At 36.2% G+C, this 26,051-nt stretch overlaps 1 protein-coding gene across 1 annotated transcript; it reads left to right on the forward strand.

The window, feature by feature from the left end:
• LOC134661763 (uncharacterized) lies at positions 1-26,051 on the forward strand. Its single transcript, XM_063517946.1, has 11 exons — positions 1-14; positions 294-519; positions 1,071-1,264; positions 2,134-2,248; positions 3,095-3,223; positions 3,765-4,202; positions 7,803-8,285; positions 9,084-9,233; positions 21,576-21,701; positions 25,598-25,801; positions 26,046-26,051. Exons 1-11 carry the CDS (start codon positions 1-3, stop codon positions 26,049-26,051), a joined length of 2,085 nt encoding a protein of 694 aa, XP_063374016.1.

Genomic DNA, 26,051 nt, shown 5'->3' on the forward strand with positions numbered 1-26,051 from the left:
ATGAGTTTATATAGGTCTAAATAAGTTTTGCAATACTTGCACAAATATAAAACAAGAGGTCGCCTATCACATATACTTTTAAAAACTATATTTACATAGACAATGATTGGCGGGAAAACATTTACTTTCTTTTTCAATTTACTTATCTAAAAAACACGAATTAAAATTTGAAATTAATTTAATGTTAGTGTGTCTCACGACAATTTAAATTAAATTACCGACCTATAATTCGTAAAATATATTAGGTACCTATCTAATGAATATTTGATAAGTTGTTCATGTTGCAGTTAAAGGTTTTTGTTACGATGCAGCATAATTATAATTTTTGTTGTGTTTTTTTTTTCAGTGACGATATTCTATTTTACAGCCTTCGCACTAGTACTTGGCATGACATATATGTGTGCGGAGCTGTTTATAAAACAGTACACGCAACGTTTAGACTGGGATCAAAACTTATGTCCAGTTTTAAAAGGCATTACAGTATCCTTAATTTTGCAATATACCTTATTTTGTTTGCTGGTAAGCTTTTTTAAATGTTTCTTAATCATGTAAATTGCTTGACGCGTCTGTCATTTTTGGCGGACTTTTGCGCCGCGGTTTTTTGCGGACTACCCGTCCCTTTTTAACTAATACGGTTAGCAAAATTCTGGTACTCAGCGCCCCGGGGTGGCCCCAGGTGGCAAAAACAAGACGGAAACGGAGAAAATGTTTTTAGCCCATCATCATCATCAACCGTGGTAAATGAGTGTATTGCTCTATTTTTTGTTGATGGTGCGGAACCCTCCGTGCGCGAGTCCGACTCGCACTTGGCCGGTTTTTTTTAATATTATTACAGCCGTCTGCATTAAAAGTTCAGTGACCACATGCACTTCGTACAGGGAGGGTTGCAAAAATTCTAAAATGTTCCGTTTAGAAGAAATCTTTAAGAGACGCATTTACCCCGGTTGACCTTATTTATAATCGATGATTTGGTCCCCCTTTTAGTCATTTTTTCATTTAAAACCGCTGCTTAGTCAAATTTAATATCTGAGCTAATTTAAAATATATGAAAATAAATTATATACAAATAGGCCTTAAGATACGCAGGTGATGGTGCGCGATATTTGAGCAGCAGCTTCGCGAGCACACCAATATGGTCGGTCTGCAGTCACTTCGTCAATAACTCTCACTGCATGGGCTCCAGAAACATCCTGCAATATTGTGAAAAGCCACGCCCCAGAGAACTCCTTACATTAAACGTGACATCTGTGCACATATATTACACGTGAGTCTTTGCTAAACGGAGGGCCTACCGCGAACCACGTTCGACGTGTTGCCTCTCTGTCGCACGTGTAAATTCGTACGTAAGTGTGACAGGGAGGCAACACGTCGAACGTGGTTCGCGGTAGACCCTCAGATTACATACTTAGCAGCCACGGACCGAAAACCCCCTTAATTAGATTAATCTTTTCGATAGGGTTACCCAGATGATACGAGTATGGTTACCCTATTATTGTGTTAGCCTTTCAATATGAAAACACTTTTAATGTGTTTTTCGTACCCATAACACACTTACACTTTACCAGTCTCTTTCACGCAGGCAGGCGTTTCTACCTGTCTCACTCGAATCTGATTAGAAGCGAATAGGGTTTGTTTTAGGTTTGCTGTTGTTTATTTATAATCAAGGTGACGGCCATTTCTTGCAAGTAACGTAAAAACAATTCTATGAAATACCCGATCCAATCCCTCTTTATTTGTAACCAGTTCCGGTCCTTGGCTTAGCAGCGAAGTAAGAGAATAATTAGAAATCTGAGCCCGTACCATGAGTCACTGACAGTGTCAAAACTGATATATAGGTACGCTATCGAGAACGTAATTTACTTTCTATACAACTCGTTCGCACTAATATGCAAGTACGAGCGAGATGCATAGAAAGTAAATTACGTTCTCGATGGCGTTTATGTCAGTGCCAAACTGATGGTAGCCGTACTGAAATAGAACTCACGTCTAAATTAAATCAATCGACACACAAAACTTTTGAAAAACTAATCCGAATACAGTTTCTGTGTATAACATCCATCAAAGTAAGTTACCTTTATCACCTCAAAAAACCGAGTAGGTAGCCATATTAATCTAGAAATTTTCATTTCACAGGGAATACATGAAAAGTAACTTAAGAGGCGCATGGACGTGGAGATTTTTTGTCGTTGCTGTAATGTGGGTACTTAATTTTTGCCTCACGACAGTACCTGACAGCGTGATATTGAAGGTAGGGTATGGAGCGTAGAAATGCCACCATAAACGTCCATTTGACAGTTTTCTGTACTACATAGATACATAAATAGTAGCTACTAGACAGTACTTCATTAAAAAGCATGTATTAACTCATAATCCAGTAACTTTGTCGCGTTTTCTTCTATCGAGCGAAAGGCCTCAAAGTTAGTAATGATTGTAATGAAATTTTTGATAACCGTATTGTGATGATCTAAATATGGTTTTGACAAAATAATATTCTTGGTACCTACAAGCTTTTATCGCTGACTGTACTTTCCTTTCCAATTCATCGAGACAATTCTAAAAACTCCAAACACAATTAGGTTGCGTTGTTTTATCACAGAGTTCCTATGGCCACCTCGTGTCTCCATTATTAGATCAGCTCGATAGTACCATAATATTGCATTGTCACCCGACTTACATATGTACCTATGCAAATTTTCAACTTCATTGGAAGTTAAGAAGTGGATCAAAGGCCATGGCAGGATAAGCTAAGTGAATCTGCCCCCAGCGAGTTTCAGCTTGTAATTTTTTTCGATGATCGAAAAAAACTAGAAGCCAAAACTCGCTGGGGGCAGATTTACTTAGCTTATCCTGCCATGGCCTTTAACTTGCAGGATTTGACCCGTGCCTACTTACCTACATAGTTATATTTCCAGTTAATAAAAAGTTTGTAATAAAGGCTACGACTCTTCAAAAACTCCGTACTCTGAACCTACTGCACCTTAACATAACATCCTAGGAACATGCCTACTTTTGAGCTGACATTTGCAATGTATGTAGGTACTTACTCGTGCATGTATCACGTGATAGTTAAACTTGAATAATTATGTCATTTCAGTTTTACAAATATTTAGTGCTGCTGAAACATGTCTGCAGTATTTTAACCTATGCGTATCTAGCAATTTCTACCGGACGAGCAGAGCAGGCTTTTCTTCAATTGATGAATATAAATGTAAACATTACAATTGTGAGTCCACCATCCCCTTATTCATTAAACTTTACGGGCCTGATATAATTAAATTATGTTTGATCGTTTTCTTACAAATACATAAGTCAAATGACAGACAGACAAACGATTCATAGCTAAATCAGGCCAGTAACGCGTTTATGAATAACGCTGTTAGTCTTCGTTATAGTTACATTCAAGTAAAAGCAATGAAAACGGGTCGCTTTACGTAGAAATATCCTTTCACACTATTACAGTTATCCGCTTTCTTTGCTCGTAATTGTACCTGCACCTGCAATAGGGTATTTGACTATTAGTCAAATCAGTTTCTTTTTGCGAACTGTCAAAACGTTTTTGCTACTATATAATTTATATGAAACACTAGCATGTGACGTCACAATAAAATTACCTACTCTTTATAGAAATTGTGATTGAAACTGCTATCTTCGTTTGCCTATTAATATTATGGTGCTTTATTTCATGCATGGAGTAAAATAATATATTTTAAATACAGTTAAATACCCTATTTCGAATAGTCGCGTGACTTATTTAATTTAATTTCTTAGATCATCCGTGCAACACGTGCCTTGGACTTAATGATGTCAAATATTTTCAGGTTGACACAGTAACCAGGGTCGCACTGGTTTATGGTGTAGGCATGATCGGCGTCCATGATTTTGGTAGTACCTCGCCTTTTACAATGACTGACAACGCTGTTATTATATTTACATTATTGTTTATTCTACTTGCCTCACTAAGATCTATGTCTGTGAATATACTATTATTTCAACTAAGCGACTGCGTAAACATTCACAGTGACGAAGTTATATCTTGGCATTATATATTTTTTGTTTTATTGCCGTTATCGACAGAGTTCTTATTTGGCCAGAAACTAATTAATATATCAATATTCTTGCACGTGCTTCTGTCGTTACTTCCATGTCTAGTAAGTGTGTTATTTAATTTTCTTAAAAATTTATATTTAATTCAATCTGCATTAGTAGTATATTTTGTAAAATAAATAAATCATAAAAGTGAATGTCCCACTTTGTCGATAAGGAGTTATTAGTATTTCCTACAACATCATAATCAATTTCAACAACACGGATATCAATTGGTGAAAGAATGGAGTCTCTCTATGTTATAGTTTTTTTAAATATTTAATGTTTGGTATCTATGCTTAGCATCTAACACCGATTAGTGCATCCCTACTTTGTGACAAAACGTGAATGGAGAAAACGATAATTAAAGTTTGGGACGGCAAAAACTTACTTTCATTTAATTTGTACACTCGTAGGTACTTTGAAGTTATGGATTGCTCGTTATGAAACTACTATGTATACTTTCAGGATTCTAAATTGAGCAAACCCCTATCTCAAACCTTAATAGTTGGAGTGTCACGATGGCCATAATATAAAAAGTGAGGAAAGCATTCAATGTGAATATCGCCGTTTTTCTATAATTATTGCATGACACTCTGATTTTTCATTAGTTATATTTATAAATGTATTCTTAAGCAAAAATAGTAGAAATAAGCTAGATGTTCATAAAAAAATGGGTATAAAAATACAAGCTTCACGTGAAAGTATTATAAAAGAAAATCATACGATTTCTTAAAAGCCATATTTATCACGTATTTAAATTATGCAAATACCAAATATTAGTCGATTTTTTATAGTGATAAATATTAGTGATTTTCTTTATTAAACTTACTTTTTTTTGAGGATCCCACTTTTTGGATTTACGGACTGTGGCTCATTAGTAAAATTATCGTGTTTGGTGCGTTATACATTATTCTCTATTTACGCATGTTATAAATCTTTGGTAAAAACTAGGTTTTTTCTTTTTAAAGGACAGGGTCCCACTTTGTTACACGGTTCATACATTTAAAATTGGATACAGATATAGAAATCAGGTTTCAAAATGTAGCTGTACTATTTTCTGAGTTAGTGATGATACTGATGATACAAATGTATGTAAATATATATCCAACGGAAATAAACAGTAGGTAAACCCCGTTATCTTCTCGCCTATCTAAATCACTAAGACTCGACTATCTAAGTGACCAGCCCCACACAGTTTAAAAAAAAACCGGCCAAGTGCGAGTCGGACTCGCGCACGAAGGGTTCCGCACCATCAACAAAAAATAGAGCAAAACAAGCAAAAAAACGGTCACCCATCCAAGTACTGACCCCGCCCGACGTTGCTTAACTTTGGTCAAAAATCACGTTTGTTGTATGGGAGCCCCACTTAAATCTTTATTTTATTCTGTTTTTAGTATTTGTTGTTATAGCGGCAACAGAAATACATCATCTGTGAAAATTTCAACTGTCTAGCTATCACGGTTCGTGAGATACAGACGGACGGACGGACGGACGGACAGCGGAGTCTTAGTAATAGGGTCCCGTTTTTACCCTTTGGGTACGGAACCCTAAAAACAAATGCTTTTTAAAGGCTACTCTACTAAGACTACCTCCTTGGATTCCGCGAACTCTGACTACAAGCATTTAGGCCCAAATTAAGGTATTAAAACGATGTCCAGCTTGCTGGGAATAATTTCTCGAAACGCTTGTTTAGATCAAAAAGGGTCTGGCCGCAATCCTATAGTGAAACTGCTCCTGGCTGAAATGTATAACTTTCTTAGGTGCGTTTATTTGTCTTATTATAAGATATCGTTTTACCAAATTTCAAGGCTAGAATCCCCTTGGTTTGGTTATTTTTTTTTTAATCGTTTTAATTTTTTTGTAGCTAAACTAGTAGTTCGATTATTTTGAAATTTGGATGTTACATGCATCTAATATTAGTTCATTTAAAAAAAAAATCGAGCTTGTAACTTGTTTATAAAGGCTTAAAAAATATTTTTAATTTTTTAAACTTTTTTTTAATACTTGTGAGATAGCGACAACCTAAATATTTTGTTATTTCATGCAGAATATACTATTGCATAAAATATATTTTTTGTAAAAAAATCCTTTTGGAGCAACAAGGTAAAAATGTCTTACTAATGCATACAGGCCGTCCTTCTTACGTACTTTAGGGTGGTTCAAGTTTGTATGGGAAAATTCAAACTCTAGCTAGAAGAAGCGGCACCCCCTTATTTGGTTACACTTATTATGCTGATAATGTACACCAAGTTTTGTAACTTTATCTCAACTACAAGGGGGTGCTCAACCACTTTGAAAATTTTCAACGTTGTATGAAATCCAAAAATAAATAAATTATATTTTTTATTAACTTATAAATCACATTTACAAATAATGTGAAAACAACTATGTACAGATTGGTCTCGCAGCTTGAGTTCAACTACCAAGCGAGCATCGCCGAGCGAGTACCGCTGAGCTAGTTTTATCTCATCGCTCTTATCTCGGCGACAAACTAGTAGAGCGAGTGTTCTCGCCGGCAGTGTGAACTGTAGCATACTCTATAAACGCACCTATCATAACATCCTTTGTAAATACAACGTGCTGTCAAACCTTACCAAGTGTCACTGTGACAGCTCTCTTGCCATATTTCCTTGATACGCTACACAACTCGCTCTATTATAATCAGGCATCGGAGTTTTTATCGCATGGTAAGACTAATAGCAAGCTATGGAGTCGACATTTGCCATAAATGTAAACTCTTATTCATACTCATACTCATGATTAATTTTATTTAATATGAGAACAGATTACTAAATAGTTACTACGTATATAAGTTTAATTTATTAAACCTCATTTGTTGCAATAAATGTATGTTTCAATTGGGCGAGTTGTACTTCACAACTCAAGCACACTTTAGCAGATTTTTCATAGTCATATTGTAAATCGTTGTATGGCTCTATCCATGCCAAAATTGCAGCTATTTCTGGGTTAGGCATAATAATTAATTATGGAATATTCCTCAACGTATTTACCACATACAGATATAAATAACTACTACGTTTGCAATCACCAGTGTTTGACACATGACAAATACTAATCAATTTTATCAGCGGTCAGTACCTACATGACATTAGGTCTTTCGCAGCGATGTAGTTTGTATAGTTGTATGTTAAAATAGTTGAAGTTATGAATTCATAATGTAATAGAAAAATATTTTTTTATATAATTCGACTAAGATAATATACACGACCGACCGCTCTAAAGGCATTTTAAGATAAATTAAATAAATGAGTATGAGTATGAATAAGAGTTTACATTTATGGCAAATGTCGACTCCATAACTTGCTATTAGTCTTACCATGCGACAAAAACTCCGATGCCTAATTATAATATTAATAATATTGTGCATATCTCTAAGTAGATGTTAATAATAAATACCCGAAGACTTTCTACTTTCGTTTTATTGAAGATCATACATGGCGCAGCCGAAAAGGAGTCAAATTCAGGAAGATTAAACTGGATTAGATAAGGTAACCTACAAATCGCTACTGAGCACATTTTCTTCGAACAAAGAAATGGATACTTAACAGCTAAATGGCTGAAGACTTCTAATATTAATTATGAAATCTGAAAAAACCATTGAAGAAACAAGTGAAGATTTTAACAAAATGTCTGCCGTCGAATATAAAATGCCCGTGGGGCTCAATTTAGAAGATATTGAAAACTGCTGGCCGCAGTGGCAACGTTTCAAGCTATCTTTTCGCAACTTCGTGCTGGCGGCGGGGTTAGAAAGAATATCAGAAACACGAAAAGCAGCAATACTTATTAACTGCGTTGGCCACGAAGCGCAAGAATTATATTTTAATGTCCTTAAAGTGGAAGGTAAGGACAAGCTGGAGGAGGTGATTGAAGTTTTCGACGACTACTTCAAGCCGAAACAAAATGAAATTATAAACAGATACAATCTTAACAAGCGGAACCAAGAAGAGGGAGAAACATTCGATGCATTTTACACAGCAATAAGAAAAGTAGCGGAGAACTGCAACTTCGGGGACCAGAAAGAGAAGATGCTTCGGGACAAGATTGTTATTGGTGTTCGGGAGCAACGTATCCAACAGAAGCTACTGGAAATCAAGGATCTCACTTTGGAGAAGGCCATCGACATCTGCAGGTCTGCGGAGCTGTCCAGAGAATTTGTGAAGACCCTCAACAACCCGGAGGTGCATGCAGTTCACACTGGCCGGGCAACACAGCAGCAGCAGCAGTCCAATAAAGCTAAGTATTTCAGTAATCATAAAAAGACTATGTCTCAAAATGTTAATATGGAGGGTCGTTATAATAGATGGTTTTATAACTGCAGAAAGTGTAACACCGAGCATGGTCCTAAACAGTGTCCTGCTTATGGTAAGACTTGCTCGAGCTGTAACAAGTTAAATCATTTCAGTGTGGGTTGCACTTTCAATAAGAAACGGGTTGATAACATTAATAACAATGACAGCGAAGAGGCCTGTAACAATGTTCATGACTTATGACTGGCAAATAATATCACTTATGAGGTTTATTCCATAGATTTGGGTAAAAATGATTGGACTGAGACACTCAGAGTAGAAAATAAAAAAGTAAGTTTCAAATGTGACACCGGAGCCCAAATTAATGTGATTAGTATGAGGGATTTTAAGAAAATTGTCAATGATGATAACAATTTTAAAATATCTGAGACAAGAGTAATAATTAAAGTCTTCGGGGGGGGAAAATTGTTCCCTGTAGGTAAAGTCACACTGAAAGTTTTTTCTAATGCAGTTAAAATTGATGAAGTCATGACTGACTTTTTAATTGTTAAAGAAAGTGTCAGACCAATCTTAGGATTAGCCTCATTAGTAAAACTGAAGTTATTGAATAATACTAATATTGATACCATTGAGACTGATCACGCTGCCACTAATACTTCAAAGACTGATTTGGTAACTAATAATAATAGTAAAAACTGTATAATTAATAAAAACATCGAACTATTTCAGGGTGTTGGCGAGTTCAAAACGCCACTGCAACTGCGCATTCGACCGGACGCTGAGCCTGTGGTGAGACCTTCACGGCGGGTACCCAACTCCCTGAAGCCGCGCCTCGCGGACAAACTGGCGGCTCTGGTGAAGCATAAAGTCATAGCCAAGGTAGACCACCCTAAAAGTTTTGTTAGCAATTTAGTCATAGTTGAAAAGAAGAATGGTTCACTTAGAATTTGTTTAGACCCAAAGGACTTGAATCAAGTGCTAATAAGAGAGCACCATTTAATACCAACCTTAGACGAGATTGTGGCAAAATTAAATAATAAGAAGATATTTTCTGTGCTGGATCTATCAGATGGGTTTTATAATATTAAATTAACAGACAGTTCAAGTGACTTATGTACTTTTAATAGCCCGTTTGGCTGTTACAAATTTCTAAGGTGTCCCTTCGGGATCTCTGTAGCTCCTGAGGTATTCCAAAAATATAGCGAAACTGCCTTTGGAGACATCCCCGGAGTTATTGTTTATTGTGATGACCTCTTAATATGTGCTGACACCGAGCAGGAACATGATGCAATATTAGACAAGGTATTTAGTAGAGCCAGAGAAAACAATGTTCGCTTCAATAAAGAGAAATTTCAATATAAATTAAAGCAAGTAAAGTATTTTGGCCATATTTTTTCAGAACAAGGCATGCAAATTGATCCAGATAGAGTCAGTGCTATAGTTAATATGAAAAGTCCTAATAATAAAAAAGAACTTCAAATTTTTCTCGGAATGGTCAATTATTTAAGAAAATTTATTCCACACCTGGCTAATATTGCAGCACCATTACAATTGTTATTGAAAAAAGATGTTGAATGGCTTTGGACGGAAATTCATGAAGATGTATATACTAATATTAAAAATAAAATCAGTACAGCTCCGGTCCTTCAAAATTTTGATGATAATTTGCCCATAACTATACAGTGCGACGCATCCAAAGATGGCCTTGGATGTTGTATGCTTCAAAATGGCAAACCGGTTTGTTTCGCTTCACGAAGTTTAACATCGGCTGAGCGTAACTTTTCACAGATTGAAAAAGAACTCTTAAGTGTAACCTGGTCTACACGTAAGTTTCATTACTTCATATATGGACGTAAAGTGACAATACTTAATGATCACAAACCCCTAGAAAGTTTACTTAAGGTGACGGTAGAGGTGGGTAAATTTTCAGATTCTGTCAATTTACCCCATTTCACACACAAGCGCACTTCACGCACACTACCTCACTTTACTGGGACAGGTCACTGACCCATCAAGTTTTTTTTTAAGATAGCGTTTTGAGTTTAGTGGCCTCCTTTTAGGAAAAGCGTTCCATTGAAAGAAGAAAGAGAAACAATACATTTAATCTTGCTTTCCTTGTCTGTTCATGTCACACGTGACGTATTTAAATTCTAATAATTCATTTGGTTGTTGACAATTTTCTACATTATGGCTTTGTCGAGATACGCGTTTTCTAAAGTTAAACCGAATAAAACCAGATGTCATTAAGTCAGATGTAAAATTTTATTTACTACTCTATACGACTTTTCATAAGGCTCAAAATCAATTAAATGAGAATTTAAATAAATAAAGTTCCGGCAGGGTGCAAAATTTAATTAAGGCGGACAAAATAAAATTTGAAAATATATGGAAACAGTGTTGGCTAATGTACCCCTAATATCTTACACTACTTACTATTAAATTAATACAATTAAAATAAAAAATATTATACCGGTATTCCACCGGTATTATTTCAGTGCTGAAGCGATTATCTTCGATCGTAGCCTTGATAATGTAGGTGTTGATAGTTACTTACGGCGGTAGGAGCGGCAATGAACCCCGTGCAGAGTAGAACGTGAGGTGCGTTGGGATAAGTGCATATATCTACTTATAATTCTTTGGCTGGTTGGTAACCCTCTATATTTTATTTTTTGTTTTACTGTTATTAGGTTAAGGGAGTTTTAGGGAGTGAAAAAAAAATAATTTTCGTTTTATGCGCTCGCGTGATTGCCGATGGATTATAATTAGACAAAAGAACTTGTTTTCCACGCATCGAATGTAGATCCCTATGACACTTTCTCCAAGTCTTCTCCAATAATGTTTATACCGTATTTTAATTACCTACCTTAAATGTTACATTTCTAAATATTTTTTTTGTGCTATACATACTTCAAAAAAATCGCTGGAGGCCTAGCGGTAAGAGCGTGCGAATTGCAATTCCGGCTCGTACCAATGAGTTTTTCGGAACTTATGTACGAAATATCATTTGATATTTACCAGTTGCTTTTCGGTGAAGGAAAACATGGTGAGAAAACCGGACTAATCCCAATAAGAGCCTAGTTTACCCCCTATGGGTTGGAAGGTCAGATGGCAGTCGCTTTCATAAAAATTAGTGCCCACGCCAATTTATGGGATTAATTGCCAAGCGGACCTCAGGCTCCCATGAGCCGTGTCAAAATGCCGGGACAACGCGAGGAAGATGATGATGATGTGACACATACTTCCAAAAAAATCTACAAATATTTTACGTGACAACTGCTTATAAGTAAATATTATGTAGGTACACTTATAAAGTATAAAGTAGAAAATATCTTATAGGTACATAATATAAAAACCGATCATGTACGAGTAGGATTCACTATGGGTTCCACAGTTACACATTTTTATTGCATATTTTTTGTTTAAGACCAACTCACCTATTATAGGACATAGGTCTTCCATTAATCTTTTGGCTTTGAACTATTTTTTTGTATATGTATTTATGTAATACAATTCTGAGTTAGGTTATGGTACATTTTTGCTCACCTACTTATAGTTATGTATTATATCTGATATGTGAGATACCAAACCTGATACCAAAAATCGCCGCAAAGTTAAAAGTTCATTTATTTACGTTACTCATCTTCAGATCACCGACTTACTACTTCCTTACTTGACATATGTGTACTAAATTTCAATTGAACTAGTCCAGTAGTTACGGTGAAAATTGGCTTTAACAAAATGGCAGACACACGAGTGATCTTATAAGGGAGATTATTTTCCTTGAGTGAATGGTATGCATTTACCCCAATGCACCTCACGTTCCACGCGGCGCGGCGTAATCTGGCCCCTATTTCACCACGGTGACAGGTACGACAAAAACATCACTGTTATTGACGCCATAGGCATCCATGGACTACAGTTACCGCTAACACTGATTTAAACTTTCACGATTTTTACACATTATTAAATTGTACAACGGAACCGCAAAACGTTCAAGCGGATAAACAAGACCAAGTGCGGGTAGTTCGAAAAACTCGCGCGGTTAGAAGATGCTGATATCAACTTAAGCCAGTCTTCTCCGAGACCACGGGGACAACGCCGTCCTCGAAACGTCGGAGGTAAATCTTAAAACTTAGATACGCGATTAAGTCCCGTTGTACAATTTAATAATACAGTTACCGCTTACCATCGGGCGGGCCGTATTCGTGTTTGCCACCGTCATTGTACCTATTATTAAAAAAAAACTTTATTATATCGGATAAAACAGACATTTCTCTCGCGAAAAAATCTTGTGACAATTGTCACAAGATTTTTCAAAGAATTTTCGGTAAGTCTTGACAGGAAATGAGTTCTGTGTCGCAATTTCGATACAGTTGCCGTGTTTCTTGTGACAATTGTCATTAGCTTCGCAAAATAAGAATTTTTAGTGGCAATATAATGGAGTTTATTTATTTATTAAAATGTTGGTGGCAAACAAGCACATCGCCCGTCCGATGGTAAGCGGTTACCGTTGCCTATGGAGGCCTGTGACGTCAGCAACAGTGATGTCGACAACTGTCGCACCTGTCACCGTGGTCGTAGTGAAATAGGGGCCAGTAAGTACCTAATAATCGCAGTGGTCTTAAGTGTCACAGACCCTACTGGCGCTTAAGTCCTTTATGACAATTTCTGCCTATTTTAAATTGTTCAAAAAAAAAACCGAATAATTATATCGGACTACCGAATTTTCACGAGAATCAGTTGAGAAATGTGATATGCAAAGGAGAAGAATTCGGACATACGAAAGCATTTTTGCCCAAGTTGAAACGGAGACCTTCGCCAACGCTCGGTCAATGATGGTTTAGGTACAGCTAGCTGCAGAGAAAAGGTACCACCCCTGCATACAATTATCTATCTGGTCGTACCTTTTCTCTGCAGCTGACTGTACACCTATAAAAATGGTTGTCCCTGCTGTAATTTTATACCGGTACCGTACTTTGTATTTCAACCGGTATAGTTTTACCTTCAAAACGAACCGGTATTGATTAATAATAACGGTACCATACCGCTTCTACCGTAAAGAAAGCATGATGCAGTCTCTGCTTTGCACAATTATTGTGTGGACAAAATTCTTATAATCACCGAAACATACATACCTACGCACATAATGTCATTGAAATAAAACATTGTTATTTTATAGTAAATTTATATAATACTCGATATATACACATAACAATAACCAGACCGCAGCGGTATTAGCCTGTAAGCTTCATCTCTTGTCTCCAAATCCGCAAAAACTAGTTAGTACTAAATGCTGGTCTTGCTGTTATTTTATTCTTGAAGATTATGGCTTGTTTCTTGATTATTGAGAACAGCACGTAATCGCACACATATAGACGGAACGAACGGCAACAAAGTAGGTGTAGACACTAAGACTTTCAGGTATTAAACGAATTACGCTTCGTATTAATAGGTAAGTAATATTTAAATGAATATAAAGTCCGTCAACCAAATCTTGTCAGTAGTAAAAGGCGGCAAATTTGAAAAATCGCGGGTTAGCAACACTGTGTTCAAATAATTCCAAAACGCGTGTCATCTGTGTTTTATCTGTGGAATGTGGATCGTGAATGACAGCCGTCACCTTATTTGTTTTCATTTGGTTTTCATTATGAATCGTTTCTGTTTCAAGAGATATTTCTGCAGTCACCATTAAATACCAATACATTAAATAAGAATAAGCAAAGCTAAGGGGCCTACAATGTACAATCATGTTCGTTGATGGTAAACATTACTAAAAATTGAGGTTATGATAAGTATTGGAAGAACTCTTTCGAACTTTTAAGATTATGTTCAGTTTTTTTGTTTTAGGGTTAAAAGGCATAAATAAAATTATAACGTATGCCTAAATCTATCCAACAAGACCATAAATTGTGTCCTGGAAACCGTCCATAGGCCCACATGTTCTAATATTTTCAGCAATCAGTTGTGACTATTTACAAAGGTAAACCTTTTAAACAGTATTAAGAGCCTTGATTATATCGCCGTTCTTTCGCAATATCTACCTAATCCATACATGTTTGTTGCAGGATTAAATCTTGCCCAATATAAGGCGTTCGTAGTAGGTAGTATCTTTTCAGACAATACTTACCTATGGCGGTTTATGTACGTGTACAACGCAACCAAGTCGAAAAGTGACCCTTATCTTATTTACCTTTTTCTACTCCAGCACTTAAATGTGTCAATTAAATGACTGACAGTGATATCTAAAGCAATGTCATTTGAATGCTTTGTCTATAGGCTCATAAGATGACTGCTAGCAGTCATCTTATGAGTATAATACAACTGCTTTATTTTTTTTAAAGATACAAGTTCCGATCATCTTGATTGAAAGAGGTATGTTTTCATTTACAATAATAACTCTTTTTTTTTTTAAATAATAACTCAATTTTTTTTTAAATAATAACTCTTGTTTTTTAATAATAACTCTTTTTTTTTTAATATAACTCTTTTTTTTTTTTTTTTTTGCTGCAGCTGTCATAGAAAAAGTAATGTATGCAACAGCTCATAATTGGTTCTTAAAATTCTCGGGTCTTTTTTTACAAAACTCGACTACGTCTCGTTTTGTAACTTCGACCCTTGAATTTTAAGAACCCTTATTATATCACTGTTGCATAAACTACTATTAAATTAAATAAACACCCAAATATCAGTTGTTTTATTTTTAATATGTATATTGTACAATATATACCAATCAAAAAAATTACACAGGTATGTCATATTCATCCAGAACAGTACACTAATTTACATTAACAAGTGGCATATTATATTGTAAATAACAAATATATGCACTATCTAATTATCTGCATTTTGATATGATTTTATTTTAGTAAACTTAGAAGACATAGATAGGGAACAAAGAGAATATAAGCAGTTGTTTTTGATATCTTCAAATTTGTTCATCATTTTGATTAACATTGTTTTAACATCGCTTTTAAATTGTCCGTCCATGTTTCAATTTTTTTCAATAAACCGCGAGAGACAATTTGAATTGACGTACGCAGGGCGCGCTCAGCGGAAAAAGAAACTGGTGGTTCGATGTACATTGCTGCTTTTCTTAGCGCAATACTGCTCTTTGAGTGTTGCCCTACTTTAGTTTGCTTTACATTGCTACTGACAAGATTTGGTTGACGGACTATATATTCTCTAACGTCATAAGTCAGTGTCTAACGTAAATACAAGATTACAATTGACATCAAATGTCATTGACGTACAGAAGTCATATACTTTTTTTTAATGACGCAAAATTGATACCAGCATAATGAAAATCAATCCCAATCAGTAAAACGAGTCTTTAAACTTTTTTCATTTTAAGCGGGTTTTGAAGGAACAAGTTACTTAAATTCAATTGTAATCGTATTGTTTTAGGATAGTTTACTGCTGTTTTCGATCGTTACGACCTGTAAATAACAACAAATCAAATTTTAAATAAATTTATTTACCCTGTTTTTTGAAATACAATTTATCTACTGGTATACATTTTCGTATGCGTATATGATGAAATGTCTAAATAATGTCAAAAACGAGCTACGACGACGTACACGTCTGCTTCGATCCAAGGCCAGTGGCCATCTGACTCGAAGAAGAATTTTGAGTGATGTCGTCAATGTATGGAAATTGTACGAAAGTTTACATTTGGGATTGAATTTCTGTGTTGTATTTGTGAGTAAAAATATAAGTAGATAATAATTTGCTAGTTTAGTTATCTAGCTTTCAAAATCACACAACAACTCAATTACTGTTAAAGGCAAAACTGTAATGCGTGTTGCTCAAACGGAACTCCATATTTTGATTTTTGGATACTTTTAGTGTCGATTTGTAGAGAATTACAGCAAATAAAAAATATTATTCCGTGAAGAGCCGGTACACGGCTTCTTCGTGAACAAATTTACGTATAATTTAATGCAGTTATTAAACATTTCTTGAACAAATTGATTGCACAAAGTGAGCTCTAAATCGAAAACGTCATATACCGTCCCCTTAAGAAACATCTTCATGAAATACCGTCGCCAAGGTTACAAAGATTGAAACTCTATTAAGATATGACATAGAATTTAAATATTTACAAGGTAAATTTATGTACATTGCGGACTTACTATCACGCTCTTATCAATTGTCACCAGACACCGATGAGTCTTACATGTATGAGGTGATACATTGCATGGGCTTAGCGCACAATTTAGAATGCTCTGAGGAACAAAAAACAGTGTTAATAAATGAAAGTTCCAACGATAACGAATTACAGATATTAAGAAATTTCATAAATAATGGCTGGCCCACTCATAACAAGGATATTCCTGATGGTCTACATAGTTACCATAAATTAAGAGGTGAACTGACTATAGATAAGAATTTAATATTCTTTAATAATCGATTAATTGTTCCTAAAACTTTGAGACAGTCATTCATTAAAACCTTACATGAAGGACACATCGGTGTGACAAAAATGAAGCAACTGGCGAGGAATTTATATTTTTGGCCACATATTGACTCGCATATTGAAGAATATGTTAAGCGTTGCTTTCCTTGTCAAACTTTTCAAAACAACAATGTTAAAGAGCCACTACTGTCGCACAACATACCTTGCTTACCATTTAATAAAATAGCTATTGATATTATGGATTTTAAAACAAAGAATTATTTACTAATTTACGACTACTATTCAAAATGGTTAGACATCAAAAACTTCAACTTCAACTTCAACATTTATTCAGCAAATAGGCCACAAGGGCACTTTTACACGTCAACATTGAATTTACATACAAGCAAAATAATAATAATAATACATCAACAATTATTAAATACAACTACAACTACCAAATCAAACTAACGTAATACAATTACTTAGAGATGTATAAGGTCTCTTAATGTCGAATTACATAAAAAAACTATAATAATAATTTTAAAATAAAAACAAAACAGATACATGGAAAAAAAAATTTAAACTTATTTAGAGGTGTAAATGTCTCTAAGTGTCAGAACTAAAAAATAACATAGTTTATCATATTATCCTTAGAGATGTATAGGGTCTCCAAGATTCAGAATCCTGTATGATTAACACATTACGAGAAAAGAAAAAAAAAACATACGAGAACCGAATGAGGCGTCTCACTGCAATTAAATTAAAAAATAAAGTTACTAAATATATTCGTGTTAGCTTAAACAGACCCGTCTCCACAAACAGCACCCGTTCACGAGTACGACGCGTATCTCAGCCATCGCCTCCCTCAACCTTCATTCGGGAAAGTGGCACCCTTCGGAAAAGATAACAAATAAAAGCTCCAAGTCCATAATTGATGCGCTGATGGATATTTTTTCTAATTTTGGAATTCCAGCTGAAGTAGTATCTGACCATGTTCCATTTGACTCGAAGGAGTGTAGGGACTTTGCACAGGAGTGGGGATTTAAGTTCACATATACAAGTCCCAGGTATCCCCAATCGAACGGTATGGCGGAAAAGGGTGTTCAGATTGCGAAAAAATGCTTTACAAATGTTTAGAAGATAAAAGTGATTACAGATTAGCTTTACTAAAATATAGGGCTTCACCCACATCTGGCACCAATGTCACTCCTAGTGAACTATTAATGAATAGAAATTTAAAAACAAAGTTACTAGTTACTTCACAGTATTTACAACCAAAGACTATCACAAATGTAGAAAATATATTTAGTAAAACTAGAAATAGTAATGTAATAAATTATAATAAGAGATCTAGAAATAAGCAACCATTTGTTGTGGGTCAAGATGTTTGGTGGAAGAAAGATATTAATAAAAATGTATGGTTACAGGGTAACATAACCAATTGTAATGGCATGAGGTCGTATGATCTCATAGATAAAAATAATGTTAAATATACGAGAACATCGTATCATATAAGGCCGGCATGATTACTTGATGTTTCACCAGATCAGCCAAACAGTCACAGGGTTGGTCGAATGCGCAGTTCTAAGTTGCGGTTAATTAGTATAGTCTGTAAGGATAATCTTAAGTCTCACTAGCTTAATAGATAGCAAATGTCTTCGTTTTAAGGGGAGGAGAAAAACCAATGTATAATATTCTAAAACTTAAGTAATTGGAAATTGTAAACTTATTTTCGTTGAAAAGGGAAAGATGTAGCATACTCTATAAACGCACCTATCATAACATCCTTTGTAAATACAACGTGCTGTCAAACCTTACCAAGTGTCACTGTGACAGCTCTCTTGCCATATTTCCTTGATACGCTACACAACTCGCTCTATTATAATATTAATAATATTGTGCATATCTCTAAGTAGATGTTAATAATAAATACCCGAAGACTTTCTACTTTCGTTTTATTGAAGATCATACCCCATAGCCATAGCCAGCGATGAACTATAAATATATGTATCTCTTTTACTAACACAGGATCCCTATCTTTTGTTCGTTTCTTGGGCGAGAAAATCGCCGATAGCTAATCGCTTAATCGCTCTTGGTGGGACAACTGCCTGAATCACCCTAAAGTACGTAAGAAGGACGGCATGTATGCATTAGTAAGACATTTTTACCTTGTTGCTCCAAATGGATTTTTTTACAAAAAATATAATTTATGCAATAGTATATTCTGCATTAAATAACAAAAGCGGCCAAGTGCGAGTCGGACTCGCCCATGAAGGGTTCCGTATTTAGGCGATTTATGACGTATAAAAAAAAAACTACTTACTACATCTCGTTCAAACCAATTTTCGGTGGAAGTTTACATGGTAATGTACATCATATATTTTTTTTAGTTTTATCATTCTCTTATTTTAGAAGTTACAGGGGGGGGGGACACACATTTTACCACTTTGGAAGTGTCTCTCGCGCAAACTATTCAGTTTAGAAAAAAATTATATTAGAAACCTCAATATCATTTTTGAAGACCTATCCATAGATACCCCACACGTATGGGTTTGATGAAAAAAATTTTTTTGAGTTTCAGTTCGAAGTATGGGGAACCCCAAAAATTTATTGTTTTTTTTCTATTTTTGTGTGAAAATCTTAATGCGGTTCACAGAATACATCTACTTACCAAGTTTCAACAGTATAGTTCTTATAGTTTCGGAGAAAAGTGGCTGTGACATACGGACGGACAGACAGACGGACAGACAGATAGACAGACAGACAGACAGACAGACATGACGAATCTATAAGGGTTCCGTTTTTTGCCATTTGGCTACGGAACCCTAAAAAATTGAGATTGTCGCTATCTCACAAGTATTAAAAAAAAAGTTTAAAAAATTAAAAATATTTTTTTAAGCCTTTATAAACAAGTTACAAGCTCGATATTTTTTTTAATGAACTAATATTAGGTGCATGTAACATCCAAATTTCAAAATAATCGAACTACTATAGATGGTCAACCAAATATTGTCAATAAAAAAAGGCGCGAAATTCAAATTTTCTATGGGACGACATCCCTTCGTGCCTACATTTTTCAAATTTGCCGCCTTTTTCTACTGGCAAGATTTGGTTGACCCAGTATAGTTTAGCTACAAAAAAATAAAAACAATTAAAAAAAAATATTAACCAAACCAAGGGGATTCTAGGCTTGAAATTTGGTAAAACGATATCTTATAATAAGACAAATAAACGCACCTAAGAAAGGTATACATTTCAGCCAGGGGTAATTTCACTATAGGATTGCGGCCAGACCCTTTGGCCTAATATGACAATTCACAACAGACAGACTAGAATTGCTTTGGGATCTATACTCTATAGTTAAAATTAGGGCTCCTGATATCCGTGATACACGCCGATCCGTAGCTACGGGTTCTTAAGCCCGGCGGTACTAAGATCACGAATTTCACGAACACGGCAAGGTACGTACCTCGTACCTGCGTTCGCGTCCGGATTCACGTGACACGCCGTGACACGCCATGATACGTAGCACGTACCTGCGTTCGTGTGCGGAGCTTCGGGCTCGGTTCCGTTGGATACTTACTTATCGCACGTCTAGTAGGTTCGACACGCCCGGGAGAAAAATAAATAAGGACTAAGTATTATTGAATTGAGTTACCACTTAGTATATTGAATACGGGACGTTCGTCGGACAAACATTTACGTGTGAATTAAACTTAAATTGTATTTTTTGCATCGATTTGAATATAATGGTTATATCTAAATAATTTATGGGGTTGTTCTGTTTTCTGTATAATCAGCTATTGATTTTAGTCAAAACTAGCGACCTGCCCCCTGCCCGTTGCATTGCACTAATATAAATATAAGGTGTAAAACTCCCTAGTAAGTATCATTATAATTATGAACTTAAGCAACGCTATGCTACTGGTTGTTATTATTAAATCAAGAGAAGACATTTTTTCTGTTAAGTATTAATTAAATGAATGAATCATACTTGTAAAAGCTTGCTACTATCAAAAAATATAATGTAGCCTAAATATAAACAAGGCAATCCTAATTCAAAGAAACAAAAGGGTAAATTTCTGCAAATCTTCGGTAGGTATGATAAAGGTAATACAGGTAAACAAATTCAACAAAAACACGTGTACGGGGCCACGGAAAAAAAAGTACGCAGCTGCAGTTCTTATCAGTTTCGAACTTTCGGCACATTAAAGAGTACTGTTTATTTCTAGATTGAAGGTAATAATGACATATTATTGTTAGAGTGTTTTATTGTATGACTAACAAGCTAAGCCAACCTACCGGGTTTTTTAATTTTAGTTAATTTATTACTGATTAATATTTAAAAGGCCGTACTATTGGAAATACATTTTAATTCAAAAGTAAAGAAACGGAATTAGAGCTATGAATAAAAAACTCACGATACATTTTTATTCGTAGCTCTTAGAGACCGCATCGTATCATCACTCAACGTCACGGGACTCGCGGGCGGACCGAACCGGCGTGTTCTTAAGATACGTGAAGCCGTGATCACGCCTACACGGATCTACACGGATTCACGTACCCTAATTTCACGTAACCGAATGTCACGTGCGGAACGGACCAGAAAACCGTTGCCGTGATTCACGAAACCGGGCGCACGGCTACGGGTTCACGAATCACGGACACGACCGCGAGCCCTAGTTAAAATATGATATCGCCGTTTTTTTAGGTACCTACTTATCGACAAAGTGGGTCCCTACACAGAGTTTAGAGTAGAATCGACAAAGTGGGACCGTTTGCAATTTATTTACCAAATTTAATATTGACTACTCAACTTTTTATTTCAGGTGTTGTATTCGTTAACGGTAACCAGATTACTACATAGTGAATTTCCTTCAATAAAGTTTATTTACATACAAGGACTAATTTGCCTTTTTGGGTTTTCCATGTCTGTTCCAATTTTATTGGTAAGTTGTGATTACACTTATGTTACTTACTTTATTTAATTCTTATCTTCACCCCCGTTTTAATGATCGAGTTTTAAATACTTAATGACCATTGTCAGTATCTATTTACGTAGGGTTCCTCAAACAGAACCTAATGTAAAAAAATCGAAACAAAATGTTTTTTGCGATTGGGGAGTGATAGGGTTGGGTTTGAAAACACAATAAAGATGTATTCATATATTTATTCATATGAGTTTATCTTTCTAATAAAAAATGGACATTACATATAAACAAAGTGAATAATTGATTTATCATAATCGCCAACTCGTTAGATTTTTATGTTAATAAAACATATGCCACGGTTTTGCCAGCTCCGTTGCGGGGCCTACCCTGCATATAATCAAAGATAATAGATAGTATAGAGGGGTCCTGTTATAGTAAATTTTGTAGTCACAGTAAATTTACTGCCATCTATCGACACACGACTAAAACTCACAATGAAAATGTATAAAATTATCAAAGAAATGTAATATGGATTTATGTATATATGGATTTTATTCTTTTTATAACATTTCGACCCATGTTCTTTCACTGATACATGTTTACATGTGTTAAAATGGTTAAATATGAATAATGAAACGATTAGCGATGTGACGAGTCCACTTTTTTTTTCAATTCGAATCATTCGAATTGATTCGGCCGCTGATTCGAATTCAAAATCGAGTTGACTCGACTCGACGATTCGCGCGGTTCGCGACAAGGTCGCAGGCACAGGCGCGGAGCGAGTTGAGACGGCGAGTTACGCGGCAGTTATTGTAAAAAGAACCTTCAGGGCACGGAATTAAGGTTTATTTTTGAATGGTCATAGTACCAACTCGAGTTGAGACGGCGAATCGAGCGGCAGTTGTTGTAAAAAGAGCCTTCGGGCTACGGTATTAAGGTTTATTTTTGAATGGCCTTAGTAGCAGTGTGATAGCGTTGACTCGGCTCGGCGAGTTGGCGAATTGGCGATTCATTCGCCGAGTTAGGTAGTGGTCGAGTTGATTCGAAATGCCAATAGTCTTGATTCGAATTAACTCATCTGTAGGCTGATTCGAATTATTCGAATCAGATAACTCGACTCGCCCATCGCTAGAAACGATGTCGTCAACGCCATCTAGCCGAGCATAGGCCAAATGTGTGTGCGCCATCTATCCGAGAGTGACTTTATCGATTTCCGAGACACGTTTTTATGTTAGTCTTTATCTAATTTAATCTTTAAACGAGGAATCCTTGTTTATTTATATATAAAGCTTAGAATAAATTTAAAAGTGGAAAATTACTGTCTTGGTTGAGACTTGAACTCACTGCCTCTGGATCGATACTCCAGCGCTTTGCCATCTGAGTTACCAAGACCTCATCCATAGCCAACAAATCTTTCCACCATATGGGTCAAGGGGACCCGAGCGACATCTACCGTAAGAGCGTTACACTTCTTGAACGGCTACCGGGGTTCCAAGTCATATTGGAAATTCACCAGTTAGGATTCGCTACCCATTACCCATACTATTTTTAATTTTTAACAAGCAGAAACGTCTGCGATCGATGCTATTAAGCTTAGAATAAATTTAAAAGTGGAAATATTACTGTCTTGGGTGAGACTTGAACTCACGGCCTCTGGATCGATACTCCAGCGCTCTGCCATCTGAGCCACCAAGACCTCATCCATAGCCAACAAATCTTTCCACCATATGGGTCAAGGGAACCCGAGCGACATCTACCGTAAGAGCGTTATACTTACTTCTTGAACGGCTACCGGAGTTCCAGGTTATATTGGAAATTCACCAGTTACGATAACAAAACAGTAATTTTTCCACTTTTAAATTTATTCTAAGCTTAATAGCATACGAGGGCTGTTTGATAAGTACCCGTTTTCCAAATGTATTAATATCACGGGCCGAAAATATGTATACAATCGTTTTAAGCCATTTTTCAGAGGTGGGAAAATTAAAAAAAAAAACAGCATTCTTTTGTTTTTTTCTCATTTGACAGCGATTCAGTGAAAGCGTGAACTTAAAATTGTGAAAATGGAGAAAGAGCAGTATCGGTCTGTAATTAGATTCTTGTTTTTGGAAGGAAAAACATGTGATGAAATAAAAGTAAGAATGCAAGCGGTTTACCATGAATGTGCTCCTTCTATGACAACCGTCAGATACTGGTTTAACGAGTTTAAGCGGGGGAGAACAACCGTCTTTGATGAGGATCGCCCAGGCCGCCCAATTGAGGTGACTACAGACGATATGGTTAAGAAAATTGAAAATATCGTTTTAGCCGACCGCCGAATTGAACTTCGAGAAATCGTTGATGCTGTAAATGTTCCAATCGAGCGGGTACAAAACATATTAGAAGAAAAATTGGGTATGAAGACAGTATCGGCGAGGTGGGTGCCGCGTTTACTCACGGAGGAGCAAAAACGGAACCGACTGACTACTTCGGAGCAGTGTTTGGCCGTGTTCAAACGTAACCCGAAGGAGTTTCTGCGTCGTTTCGTGAACGTAGACGAAACGTGGGTCACCACTACCCCCCGGAAATGAAAGGGCAGTCGAACCAGTGGATTTTACCGGGTGAACCTGCGCGAAAGATAGCAAAAATCGTTCCATCGGCTGGAAAGGTCATGGCGACCGTTTTTTGGGATTCGCAGGGTATTATACATATTGAGTTCTTAGAAAAGGGGAAAACGATAACAGGGCAGTACTATGCCAATTTATTGGATGAATTTGACGCTGGGTTGAAGGACAAACGACCCCATTTAAAAAATAAAAAAGTACTGTCTCATCACGACAACGCACCAGCTCATTCGTCTAGAGTTGTGATGGCTAAATTAACACAATTACGCTACGCCCTATTGCCTTACCCCCCGTATTCTCCAGATTTGACCCCATGCGATTTATTTTTGTTTCCCAACCTGAAAAAATGGCTCGGTGGTAAGCGATTTGGATCAAATGACGAAGTCATTGCCGCCACAGAGGCCTATTTTAATGACTTTCCGAAATCATACTTTTTGGATGGTTTATTGAAGCTTGAATATAGGTGGAACAAGTGTATAGAGTTAAAAGGAGACTATGAAGAAAAATAAATGCATATAAACAAAAACAACTGATTATTTTTTTCATAAACGGGTACTTATCAAACAGCCCTCGTAAATGCTTGTTAAAAATTAAAAATATTTATATATATCGGCGAAAAATCGGATCTAGCTAGGTCTTATCTCTGGGAAAACGCGCATTTTTGAGTTTTTATGTTTTTCGACATAAAACCGACCGCCATGTCTCCCAGATATTTAGGGCTGCCACCTCTAAATTCGCCGAACACGGACATATACTTAAAAATCCGGACATTTGGCGTAAATCGCATTTTTCCCCCGGATGGATCCGAAGATAATATTATTAAAAAAACAATCGCTTTTTTCATTCTAAAAAATGTCCGCGTTTTCCCCGGACACTTTTTGAAAACCTCCCCGGACGGCTCTCGGACGACCTCCAAACTAGGACTAATCCGGGGAAACCCGGACGGATGGCAGCCCTACAGATATTTCATCTTATACGGAGTTAGATATGTCATTGATATAATATTACTGGTTTACATGGAAGGTTAGGGGTCCCGTTGTTTCCCATAAAGTTTTAAGTCATAATGTGTTGTTTATCATATTATCATTAGTCATAAAACTGAAACCGTTAACATTTCAGGATTTTTGTTAGGTTATCCTATAGATAGGTTAGGTTAGGTTTGTTTTATGGCAATCCTAAAAAGTGACGCTGAACCAAATGAATTATGACTAACGAAAATGCGGGCATACAATACATTATGACTTAAAACTATGTATTTGGGAAACAATAGGGACCCGGAAGGTTACGATATTATTTGATTTTTTTTTACAGGTCGATCAGTATATTAATGAAATACGAACCGGATTAATTCTTGGAATGAACCTAACCATATTGTACTTAGGAGGGTTAAGAATGGCTATTATCATGTGGATATACGGAGTTAAAGAATTCTCAAAAGATATTAACTTTTGGCTCGGATTTAGCCCTACGAAGTTCTGGACTGTATGCTGGTCTGTTCTTCCAGCGATTCTATGGGTGAGTGCTGGGTGGTCTGAGTCAGGCGTGGCTCACTCCGCGATTTCGTCGCTTTGCTACAGGTAGCTAAAAGTATATCCATTCCACACCAATTTTGGTGGCTAGCCATAAGCCGCGCGTGGCGCTGTCGCCACCTAGCGGCCATATCTGTCCTGATCGTAACAGACACGTTTTGTTAGAGTGAGTTTTCTGTACCTAGTACTATTATTTATTCTGTGTCTTTGTGTTGTTTTTAAATTTATAGGCGTAA

This window comes from Cydia amplana, chromosome Z (assembly GCF_948474715.1).
Source record: "Cydia amplana chromosome Z, ilCydAmpl1.1, whole genome shotgun sequence".
Lineage (NCBI taxonomy): Eukaryota > Metazoa > Arthropoda > Insecta > Lepidoptera > Tortricidae > Cydia > Cydia amplana.